At 34.9% G+C, this 12,891-nt stretch overlaps 1 protein-coding gene and 1 pseudogene across 2 annotated transcripts; both read left to right on the forward strand.

Annotated features, from left to right (window-relative positions):
* The window catches only part of LOC143625673 (uncharacterized), a 192,273-nt pseudogene that overhangs the window by 73,128 nt on the left and 106,254 nt on the right, over positions 1–12,891 (forward strand).
* Positions 885–9,711, forward strand: LOC143625656 (pleiotropic drug resistance protein 1-like). Of its 2 annotated transcripts, none has more exons than XM_077095940.1 (21): positions 885–1,225; positions 2,112–2,232; positions 2,319–2,407; positions 2,686–2,770; positions 2,909–3,068; positions 3,163–3,239; positions 3,320–3,373; positions 3,766–4,158; positions 4,240–4,521; positions 4,754–5,070; positions 5,159–5,319; positions 5,485–5,614; positions 5,783–5,916; positions 6,003–6,184; positions 6,253–6,585; positions 6,857–7,147; positions 7,388–7,471; positions 7,573–7,706; positions 8,654–8,881; positions 8,949–9,375; positions 9,454–9,711. In XM_077095940.1, the coding sequence occupies exons 1-21, from the start codon at positions 885–887 to the stop codon at positions 9,709–9,711; spliced, it is 4,281 nt and encodes a 1,426-aa protein (XP_076952055.1). The 2 variants fall into 2 exon arrangements, with proteins under 2 accessions (XP_076952055.1, XP_076952054.1); XM_077095939.1 differs by having other exon boundaries at positions 5,485–5,588; positions 5,766–5,916.

Below are 12,891 nucleotides of genomic sequence, written 5' to 3' on the forward strand. Positions count from 1 at the left end.
ATTTGTTAGTATTCATATATATATATATATGGGAGATTTCAATTAAGAACCCCTTTGAGTTTTAAAAACTCGAAAGAACTTAGTGTAACGATTTTTTTTTTGAATTTTTTTTACACATGCGTAATATATGTAAGTTACATACACGTAAAAAATTACAGAATTTTTTACGCACCGAGTCGACTTTTTACACATGTGTAACGGACGTAAAAGTTAGTGTAACCACTTACATATTTATTCTCTCTCCTACTTTGATTTTTTTGTCAGATTTAATCTCAACCACATATTTCAATCCATTTAATTAAATGTGTGGCCTAGAATTGAGTTCTTAAGTTCTTAAAACTCAACATGGTTCTCAAAATATCCCTCTCCACCTATATATATATATATATATATATTCACTTATATTCGTTTATCGTTGTTTAGTTATGTTCATTTATGTTGGTAAACTATTCATTTAGATTTTCAATGAACGACCGCAAACATGTTATTTTTTAAACGAACATGAACGTAAATTTTTGTCCGATTAAGTGTTTGTGTCTTGTTCGTTTAACGTTAAATGAATGAACACGAACATGCCTTTGCTCGTGTTCGTTCGGTCCGTTTACAGGCCTACTTCCTCCTGTTATTCTAGATCTTTATTGCCTTTTTACATTAATTTATAATTGTTATATAGATGCATATGCTCGTGATGTGATTAGATTTATTAGGTATTTTTAGTATAAGATTTGGTAGTCGTATTTAAAGATCATGCCTCTCTTTCGTCAACAAGGGAGCTAGCACATTGCTCTGAAAAAGAAAAACATTTCGTGTTAAATCATTCACCGAAACCATTTTCAGTTCTTGATCAATATTTGGTGAGTTTTAATAATTAGTATCTTGCAACAATGGATGGAAGTGACATATTAAAAGCTGCTAGCAGTATAAGATTAGGAAGTTTAAGATCCGGAAGTACTTCTCTATGGAGGAACTCTGGTATGGATGTTTTCTCAAAATCGTCGCGTGAAGAAGACGATGAAGAAGCATTAAAATGGGCTGCGATCGAAAAGCTACCAACTTTTGATAGATTGAAAAAAGGTTTACTCTTTGGATCAACCGGACCGTCTATTGAAGTTGATATAGATAAACTTGGAGCGGAAGATAAAAAACATTTGCTTGATAGACTTGTTAAAGTTGCTGATGAAGATAATGACAAGTTCTTGTTGAAACTCCGGCATAGGCTTGATAGGTACCAAATATTTGTTTATTTCAGTTGTATTCGTAACTGTAATATACTGCTTTATTTGCTTCAGGGGCGGACCTACTGCCACCGCAAGGGGGTTGCCCGACCCCTGTGTAAAAATAAATTTTAGTTGTGTGTGTGTATATATATATGTTAAAATTCTAATCGACTCATGTGAAATTTAGACGCTGACCCTGTAAGATAGTGAAAAATGTAAAAGCATAGCCGGAGCAAGATGAGAAAAGAGAAGTATAATCGTCGGATCGATGTTTTTCCGGCCAAGATTATCGGAGGACAAAGGGTAAATGAAGAAGAGGAGGATATTATTATTTTTTCATATATATAAAGTGATATATGTACAGTTCAAAGTCGAAATTTACAACTACTTTCTATCTTTCTATAGAAGTTTTCAACCCCTAGACATGAAATATTGTTTATATTTTAGTGTTTTAAAATTTTAATTATTATATACAAATAACACTCTATATTTTATGTAACTATGTTATTTACTATATTTGATTATTAAATATATATGTATTTTTATAACAATTTGTTTTTTGTTTATGTAATCATGGTTTTGACCCAATCCAAATCAGACGAGACTAAAAAAATTAATATAATGATTTGAGACATTTGACATGACCTAAACGATCAAACCGGACAAAAAAATATTATATACCGATAGTCAACTAAGCACCACTTCAAACAATTTCCGACCCCTGTAAGAAAATTTTCTGGGTCCGTCACTGATTTGCTTTCTTTATTGTAATTAATTTATAGTGTCGTTATTTCTCTTATATACGAACGGATTCCTACAAAACCATGATATGATTTGCTTTTTTAAGTTTGGATCATTGGCTAACAAATAGTTTTGGATTTGAAATGTTTATAGAGTTGGGATTGAATTGCCAACAATTGAAGTCAAGTTTGAGCATGTAACTGTAGAGGCTGATGTTAATACAGGAAGTAGAGCCTTACCCAATTTTATAAACTTTCATGTTGAAATTTTTGAGGTAAATAGACATGTTATATATGTTTCATTATTCTTGAAGTTTATGAGATTCAAAGTTTCCTAATCAATGTTCATGTTTATGCATAGGGGCTATTGAGTTTATTCCACTTACTTCCGAATTCGAAAAAGCATATAACTATCCTCGATGATGTTAGTGGCATCATTAGGCCTCGCAGGTTCCATGAAAGAACATAAAGCCTCATGAATATGGCTAATTGCATACAAAAGTAACCAACTTTTAAAAAATTTATAATAAGGTTGAAAACTGGTTATGTTAGGTGACTATAAAAAACTTGCACCAAATGAACTCTTTTTATACTTTGATAGTTTTTTTTTTACAGAATGAATTAAACCATACTTGGTAACCTTTTTATGCAATTAGGCCAATGAATGCCTTTTTAGTGAAGTTTCTCTGGTTAACTATACTAATTTTTCGCGTATGAAACGTTTGTAGAATGACGTTACTTTTGGGTCCTCCAAGTTCTGGGAAGACAACCCTTTTGTTGGCTTTGGCTGGGAAACTATCAAAGGAGCTTACGGTACAATGCGAAATATTTTAATCAATTTGTTCATAGAAATATGGAAATCTTTATAAATCATTATGCTCAAACAGTTTTAAGCGAAACAAAGCATGGACATCACAATTTTAAATAGTTAATTTGTTTTTGTAAATGTAGAGTTCGGGTAAGGTAACATATAACGGCCATGAGTTACATGAGTTTGTACCAGAAAAAACTGCTGCTTTTATCGGTCAAAATGATGTCCATATTGGAGAAATGACTGTTAGAGAAACACTGGCTTTTTCTGCAAGATGTCAAGGCGTTGGAACGCGTTATGGTTAGCTTGTGATTATTTAGATTTCCTAGTAATTATATTATTTATTGAAGTTATAGAGTTTTGTGTAACGCTACAGTTATCCATAAATTTGTAGATATGTTAGCAGAGTTGTCTAGAAGAGAGAAAGACGCAAACATAAAGCCTGATCCCGATATTGATCTCTTCATGAAGGTAGGAAATCATTTAGATATTACATAATACCTGTTGTTTGAGTCCTTAGTGAGCGAAATCCCAAATCAATCGTTATTCAGGCTGCTGCTATTGAAGGTCAAAAGGCTAGTGTGGTCACCGATTACACTCTCAAGGTATTATAGATGTAAATAATCTGTGTCAAAATGGGCGGGCGGGCTTGTTGGGTAGCATGTAAAACGGCTTATGTCCATACAAGTGATTTTTGTCCAGAATGTTATTAACCTTTTTATACGTCATTTCTCTGTTAGTATGTTTACAAAATTCTTCTAATGGGCCGTTATTTTTCATTAAAAGTAAAAAAGGATCCGATTACAATAAAGAGGCAGGTAAGCGGACAACAAGCTGCGCCGCAACCTCCTTTTGAATGACAAAACCGATCCAATTATAATTTTCAGTAATGACTCTTGACTATTCAACTTTGAGTTAAATTATTTAGTTAGTTATATTATTATAGTTTGAGAAATAAATAAGAGATCCAATTTAAGAATGTTTTTTTTTTTTCCAGCTCTTAGGGTTGGACATCTGTGCAGATACCATGGTAGGAGATCAAATGATAAGGGGGATATCGGGTGGACAAAAGAAACGTGTGACGACCGGTGAAATGATAGTTGGACCATCAAAGGTTCTTCTTATGGACGAGATATCAACAGGGTTGGATAGTTCTACAACTTATCAGATTGTGAAATCTCTTAGACAATTTCTTCACATTCTCGAGGGTACTGCTGTCATTTCACTCCTTCAGCCCGCTCCAGAAACGTACGATTTGTTTGACGACATCATACTCTTGACCGATGGCAAGATTGTATATCAAGGCCCGCGTGAAAATATTCTCGAGTTTTTTGAGTCAATGGGATTCAAATGCCCAGAAAGAAAAGGCGTTGCTGATTTCTTGCAAGAAGTATTGTATCATAGCTTTTTCGTTAAGTTGAATGATAGTAAATGACCATTTTAACCCTTATGATGTTGAATGGTGTTATAGGTTACATCAAAGAAAGATCAAGAACAATATCGGATGAACAGGGATGAGCCTTACAGATTTGTGACAGCAAAGGAATTTGCGGAAGCATTCCAATCATTTCATGTTGGAAAAAATATAGCGGATGATATCGCCACCCCATTTGACAAAAGTAAAAGCCATCCTGCTGCTCTTACAACCGAAAAATATGGCTTGGATACTAAAGAACTCTTAAAAGCTTGTACAGAAAGAGAAATATTGCTCATGAAAAGAAACTGGTTCGTTTATATATTCAAATTGTTCCAAGTAAGTGTTATGTTGTAATCTTGCGCTAAAAGTTTTAATTGTTCGTAATATTTTCAACAAACTATGTCAAATAAGTGCAGTGTTAGTTTAAAAATTTTGATCTTTTATTATGTTTTTAGTAAGCTTCCAAATAATTGTAGTGTCAACTCTAAAAGTTTTAATCTTTCGTAATCTTTTTAACACATTATTACTCAAAATTGTCACTAATATCATTTTCCTTGGCTATTTTCAGATATCTTTCGTGGCGTTCATTGTTATGACGTTGTTCATCAGAACTAAGATGCATAGAAGGGATCTTGACGATGCAGCATCGTATATGGGTGCTTTATTTTTTGGTGTTGTTATGCATATGTTTAACGGGATGTCTGAGATGTCAATGACAATTGCAAAACTTCCTGTTTACTACAAGCAACGGGATTTCCTTTTTTACCCCTCGTGGGCATATGCTCTTCCATCATGGATCATAAAGATTCCGGTTTCATTTCTTGAAGCCGCTGTTTGGACTTTTTCTACTTACTATGTCATTGGATTTGATCCTAATGTCTCAAGGTACTTACTCTTCAATACTAATTATTGCTAAATGATTAGAAACTCTGCCTATTTAAGTACCAATAATTTATTTTTCAAAATCTTGCAGATTCTTCAAACAGTACCTTATGTTATTGCTTGTTAACCAAATGTCTTCCGGATTGTTTCGATTCATTGGAGCAATGGGCAGGAACATGATCGTTGCATACACGTTCGGTGCATTTGCACTTCTCTTAGTGTTTGCTTTGAGTGGTTTTGTCCTTTCTCGAGGTACTTTATTATTGCTGAAATGTATTATCCAATTTGTTAATCCATATATTGGGCCTATCCATGGGGATATCACCGTGCAACAATTATGTAGTTCCAAAACATACAAAATTGAACTTTTTTTGGCCTGCTTTTGAAATTTAACAGACTTCTTTTTCCTCATTCCAGATGATGTTAAGGGTTGGTGGCTATGGGGATACTGGTTATCTCCTATGATGTATGCAACAAATGGATTAGCCGTGAACGAATTTCTTGGCCATAGTTGGATAGCAGTAAGTCACATGAAGCATTGTATTACATAAGGAATGTGTTAATTATGAGTGCAAAAGAAAACAACTAATCTAAATCTTTGAGTTAAACAATATTGATGGATCATTGTTATAGTTAGTAAACATGTCAAAACTAACAAACACCTCTAATATGATGTGTTTTCTTTCTGTCATAAACAGCCCTTGGGCGATTCAACTCTTGGGACTCGCGCTATCACCACAAGAGGGCTCTTTGCAGAAGCTTACTGGTATTGGATCGCATTCGCGGCCTTACTTGGATTTATTTTGGTTTACAACTTCTGTTTTGCTTTGTGTCTTGCCTTCCTCGATCGTGAGTTTTCCTATCTTTGCTCTTAATATTCAGATCTTGTAATAAATAGTTACAAATTCGGTAACACTTGTTTTCTGCCTCTACAGCTTTTCGAAAAGCTCAAGCCAGTGTATTGATAGAGGATGATAGTGGCGTAACTACTGAATTATCCTCTATCAATAATGGATCCGAAAATGAGAGAAGTCGGGATAAGAAGGGAATGATCCTTCCATTTGAACCACATTCAATCACCTTTAATGATGTCAAATACTCTGTCGATATGCCATTGGTAACGTTACTTGTATATTTAAATTTCACATATTTTCTTTACCGATTGACTTCTGAAAATACGTATAGGAAATGAAAGACCACGGGGTGGGTGAAGACCGATTGATGCTACTTAAAGGCGTGAGTGGGGCTTTTAGGCCTGGTGTTCTAACAGCTTTGATGGGTGTAAGTGGTGCTGGAAAAACTACTCTTATGGATGTGTTAGCAGGTCGAAAAACAGGCGGCTATATTGAGGGTGATATCAGGATTTCCGGATATCCAAAAAAGCAAGAAACATTTGCCCGGATTTCTGGTTATTGTGAGCAAAATGACATCCATTCACCACATGTAACTGTCTATGAGTCTTTGATTTACTCAGCATGGCTAAGGTTACCATTAGAAGTTGATGAACACAACAGAAAGGTTAGTTATACTTGTAGGGGAGAAGTTAACGTACAAACTATAAAAGCGTGCTAACTATGCGAATCAAGTAGTGTAATTACACTATGCTGTAATTACACCACACTATAATTACACTATGTTGTATATAAATCACACTACTTGATTTGCACAGTTAGCACGTTAATTTAATTTCTATTTGATTCAAACCCTATACTTGTATTCTCGTGTTAAACAAGAATGTCAAGAAATGGCTCTTTTGTGGTTTCTAAGATTGTATGCTTTTGCTTTACAGATTTTTGTTGATGAGGTTATGGACCTTGTGGAACTAAATCCAATAAAGGATGCATTAGTCGGGTTACCCGGTGTTAACGGTCTATCAACAGAACAAAGAAAAAGGTTAACCATAGCAGTTGAGCTTGTGGCCAACCCGTCCATAATATTTATGGATGAGCCGACCTCTGGGCTAGACGCTAGGGCTGCTGCCATTGTTATGAGAACGGTTAGGAACACAGTGAACACGGGACGAACAGTCGTTTGCACCATTCATCAACCAAGCATTGACATTTTTGAAGCTTTTGATGAGGTATAATGTACTTTATATTAAGGAATGTGATCGAATCAGTTAGTTAATTATGAAACCACAAATAATTTAATTACAATGAGAGATATAAATACAATTAAATAACTAGTATCTAGGGATACCATTAAATATAAATTATATGCAAGCTAATTGCGTGATTCGATCACATTCCTTAATATTATTAGCTCTTTATAATTATTCACACCCAACAAATATTTGTATCTAATAACGTTTGTACTACAGTTGTTCTTGATGAAAAGAGGTGGACAAGAGATATATGTTGGACCCGTAGGTCGCCATTCTTGCGACTTAATCGAGTATTTTGAGGTTTAAAACATAAACCAATTTTGTTGTGTTATCTAACTGCTCTGACCATGTTTACATTCTAACACATCCCAGTAAGTGTATCATAATATTTTTTGAAACAGTCTATCGATGGTGTAAGTAAGATCAAAGACGGATATAACCCTGCAACATGGATGTTGGAAATCAGTGCTTCAGCACAAGAACTCGCACTTGGAGTTGATTTCGCTGAAATATACAAGAATTCCGAACTTTACAAGTGAGTGCAATTCCTAACACTCCCCGAAATACGATACAAAAAATCATGTACTTGGTCGCCTAACACGACCCATTTTAATAGGACAACCTGAACATCCCGCGTTTAATAAATGAGTTAACACGAACACAACCTTTTAAATAAATGAGTTATCCTGTTAACCGTTAAAAGGATTTAAAAGGGAAAATTACCAAAATAGACATGTTACCACATTTTTTTTTTCAAAAATAGACATGGAATTTTAACCTTCATAAAAGTAGTCAACCCTACACTTTTGGACGATAGCTAAGGCTTAGCCTGTGCTTTTGATGAAAGGGCCGGCTAAGCACCCTCTTTGGGGGCTTAGCACCCACTTTGGGAGCTGACTAGGTTTAGCCCCCACTATTTTGATGAAGCCTAAATTTTCATGTCTATCTTAAAAAATAATCAGACAAGCATGTCTGTTAAAGTGAAAAGAAAGATTTTTTTTAAATAATTCATATTTAGAATTTAGAAGAGTTTTGTAAGAAGTATTAAATATTAAAGTGATTTACATTTGTTATTTTTTCAACCAACTATTAATTAATTTTCTCAAGTGGAAATGAATCTGACTTAAAATCTTTATCACCTCTTGGTTTCCAAAAACTTTATTCATTAGTTTTCACTATTGAAGTTTTCATTCATTATTCCTTTCCATTCATGCCATTTAATCTCTAGCTAATTAAACACAAAAAAACGAAGTTTATTCATTGGGGTTGAGAGACAAAGAAACAAAACATATGGTCAGGGTCAGTTGTCTCGGGTTGTTGGTTGATGGTTGAATTCCTTAACTCAAACTAACCCAACTCATATATGTATGATCGTATCATGTTGAATCCACTTAAAATGGCACCGTGTTTCGGGTCAACCCGTTTAATGAAAAAAAATCCGTTAGCAATGCTAACATGACAATCTTTTTCTTGAAAATGTAGGAGTAACAAAGCCTTAATCACTGAATTAAGCGTACCACGCCCTGGCACCAAAGATCTGTTCTTCCCCACTCAATACTCGCAATCTTTCCTTGTCCAATGTATAGCGTGTCTCTGGAAACAACGGTGGTCATACTGGCGGAACCCACCATACACTGCCGTACGTTTCATATTCACCACCTTCATCGCAATTGTTTTTGGTACCATGTTTTGGGACTTAGGCAGCAAAACGTAAGTATCGTAGTTTATAAACCGATAATTAACACGCTTGGATGATTAACCAAGTTATGCATTTCAGGAATACCAAACAAGATTTGATGAATGCGATGGGCTCAATGTATGCAGCTGTTCTCTTCTTAGGTGTCCAATACGCATCAACGGTTCAACCAGTTGTAGACATTGAACGAACTGTTTTCTATAGAGAACGAGCCGCAGGAATGTATTCGGCTTTACCATATGCTTTTGCTCAGGTATTGGTGGAAGTCCCGTACGTGCTAGTGCTGACAGGGGTGTATAGCCTTATCGTGTACTCCATGATCGGGTTCAAGTGGACTGCGGCTAAATTCTTTTGGTACATGTTATTCCAAATGTGTTGTTTCCTCTACATGACCTATTTCGGTATGATGACCGTCTCCATCACTCCCAATGCCGACATTGCTGCCATCATCTCCGCCTTATTCTATGGAAATTTCAATCTGTTTTCCGGATTCATCATTGCACGACCCGTAAGTTTCCAAAAAAAAACACAAAAAAAACATAACAAGTGTTTCTAGTTCTAAAATGTTATTATGTTGTAAAAACAGAGAATTCCAGTGTGGTGGAGATGGTGCTACTGGGCAAACCCGATTGCATGGACTCTTTACGGGTTGCTTGTTTCACAATTTGGGGACAACGAGGATACATTTGACGACGGTGAAGTGGTGAAAGCTTACTTGGATCGGTATTTTGGTTTTAAACATGATTTTCTTGGCGTGGTTGCTGGGGTACACATTGGGTTGGTTGTGATCTTCGCGGTCATCTTTGCTTATTCCATTCGATCTTTCAATTTCCAGAAAAGATGATTTTGTCTTTCACATGTAAAGAACATCAATGTATGTTTTTACATAGGTTGTAGGTGTTTTTCAATAATTTCATGACTTCATTAGGAGTTTCATGTTTCAAGCTAATGCACCTTTTTTAAGTGAAATCAAGAGGTATGTTAATCTTTTAAGTATGGTGTATTGGTTTTTATTAGGCTCAACTAACGAATTGGTTGATGACGGTGTGGAAAACTCGCATTTTGTTTTCTGCGAAACTCAGCATTTCCATCCCAAACATCTTTGTAATCTTAGATCAGACCTTTGGAAACCTTTTTCTAGTAAAATCACAATTATTGAGGTTGCTGGAACCATGAACCATCGACGAAAGTGTTGGTGGTGAGTAAGTTAGGTGGTGGTGTTCAAGTTGAGTTTAACTGCAAAATATGTGACTTTTTCGGTTTTACGGCAACCTGCAAGTACCAACATTAGGATTTCGTTAGTCGTGAGGAAACAAATACGTTAAAAGATGGGACATCAGCAGCCAATCGTTAGTTAGGACCGATAGCGACAAAAAAATGGTAGTTGGGATTAATAAATACCGATACACCTTTAATTATTAACCTTAATCATATCTTCTGTCCTCAACTTTTAAAAAAATTTATACGAAAATCCCTTTATGTTCTTCATTTTAATAACTTGTAAAAGGTTGTGGGCATGCATAACATATGAACATGTACTCGTAATCTTGTACGCTCGATCATAAGCTTGTAACTCTCGATCATAAGCTTGTAACTCGCAAACTTGTAAACATGGAATCTCGTAACACATGTAACTTGTAAGCTTATAAACTTGCAGACTAATTATAAACTAGTAAACATATTGCAAAACTTGCAAGACTTTGTTATTGTATTGAAACTAGAATTAAGCCCCCATGTTGCGGCAAGGGGCGTAAACTGTGCCAAGTAAATGCCACACTACGGCCATCACCATCAACACCGGAAAAGCTCGAATAAAAAAGAAATTATAAACGGAAAAAGTAAAATTGGACGCAGAGTAAAAGTTAAAATGTTGAACCACTCATGCGAAATGTGAAACATAGAAAAAAGATATCTAAGTTTATCTAGGTGATATAACGTTTAATATACTTAATCCCGTGTATATTTTATATAATATTTTATTAGTTTATGTTCGGTTTTTGTTAAGATTTATATACTACTAACATATTTGAATAAATGTAGGTCCCGAAACTCGTTCGTGGTTAAAGAGGGCGAAAAACGATAAAAAACAAGCCGAACCAGGAGAACCGGATCGAATCAGGAAACGAACCGGACCAGACAAGATGGACCACCCCCCCCCCTTTGGCCGGAGCGCCGCGCGACGGGGAGGAAGGAGCCCGCCGCGCGGCGTGGCGAGTGTGCATGTTCCAGAACTTTCGTTTGTTGGCCGACTAAACTTATTTTTGGACCCCTGTTGCCTATAAAAAGACCCCTAAACTCACCATTAAGCATACCCTGAAGTTCCAGACGAATTTGGTGAGTTCCGAGGCGACCGTGTCGAGTTTTCAGCAGCTTTGGAGTCGGAGAATCAGCTGGTGTTGCGTGTATTAGTTGAAGGCGAAGAACACGGGTTTTATCTTTTATTTCTTTCGTTTTCGTTATTTAAACACCATGAATTCTTATTTGCTTGTTTTGCTTAAACCTAAGATGCTAGGCTAAATTGCATGAACTATCTAGGCTTATAATAAACTTATTTTGATGTTTTGATTTGACTTTGGGATTTATTTATCGTTATGGTTTTTATGATTTAGTAAAAGATTTATCTATAATCAATTGATGCATATGGATACTTAGGATTGTTTGTTGAGTTTTATTCCATAGTTTTCCTTGATTATTGTTTGTTATATGATAGGATTGCTATTAGGTCAATTACTTTGTGTTTTTGATTATTTTATGATTGATGTCATGATAAGATCATAAGAATAATATTGTCAAATAAACCTAAGTGTGCTGCTAACCTTAAATCTATAAAGTGCTAGGTTATTGATAAGTCTTTACTATTTAATCTTGCTAAATTTAGTTCTTCGTAAGGAGTCCGTCTAGGGTTGATTATTTATTATTGTTTATCAAATCAATTAAGTATAGTAAATTGTCTTTGATTTCCGTGCTGTAAGGTAGGATTTCGTATAAAGGAACTAAATTATAAACAATTGGGTGACCGTAAGCGAACTTGATTTTTAATATTGGTGTGCGTTAAAACTTGTTAGAAATCCATAGGTTTCTCTTGAGAATGGTCAGGGGTCCTGTTCGGGTTTTCTTTTAAGTGTCTATCTTACGATCCCAGTCCATAACTAAATATTTTCTCGAGTCAATTCATTACTGAAATTTAGGGAGCCTAGGTGGTTTTCTCATCATCATCTTAATTTAAACTTCGTTTTTGTTTAAATTACTTGTTTTCTTAATTAGTTTTTAATTATAGTATTAAATTAGTATTTTAAATCCCCCAAACAAATATAATTAATAAGTCGTGTTTTGTAGTCGAGTCTAATTAGCTAATAAACGTAATTTAAAGAGTCTCGTGGGTTCGATATCCGGACTTACTTAGCTTTACTAGAGTCGATCGGTTCACTTGGCGGTTAGTAGTTTAGTCGAGTTTTAGAGAGTCTAGAGTATTACTTAGTGTTTATTTTTAGTTAATTTAGTTAATAAATATTAAACTACTTTTAGCACATCACTAGGACTTGCCCCTTGCGACGGAGCCACTAGACGGATAAAATAGGCGTGAAAACGTCTAACCACACCCGCATGTTGCAGCGTGCTAACTCACAAAATTTATACCATAACGTAAATTGAAAAATCTAAAAAAGATTAAAAGTATATAAGACCAAAGTAAAAAGATGAAAAGGTGTTGAAGTTTGAATTGTAAAAAATGTAAAAGTATGAAGATTAAAAGTAAAAAAGAAAATAAGTACAGAAAAAGAAAAAAGAACAAAAGAATTACAATAAAGATGATACAAAGTTTGTTTTATAATGTACAACCAACAATGGCTTAGTAACCTAGTACAAAGTTTGTTCCACAATTTAATTTATAACCAACAATGTTGTAACCCTATGTTGGTCTTATTAAAAAAAATTGCCATAAAGACTTGAAAAATAATAGAGTTTCAAAGGCCACAGAATTCAAGCTTGTTTGTATGTTTCCCTATCATATCATGGGCCCAATTTC

Source organism: Bidens hawaiensis, unplaced genomic scaffold (genome assembly GCF_021521415.1).
Source record: "Bidens hawaiensis isolate Kalapana, Puna unplaced genomic scaffold, B.hawaiensis_p1.1 tig00004192_1, whole genome shotgun sequence".
NCBI lineage: Eukaryota > Viridiplantae > Streptophyta > Magnoliopsida > Asterales > Asteraceae > Bidens > Bidens hawaiensis.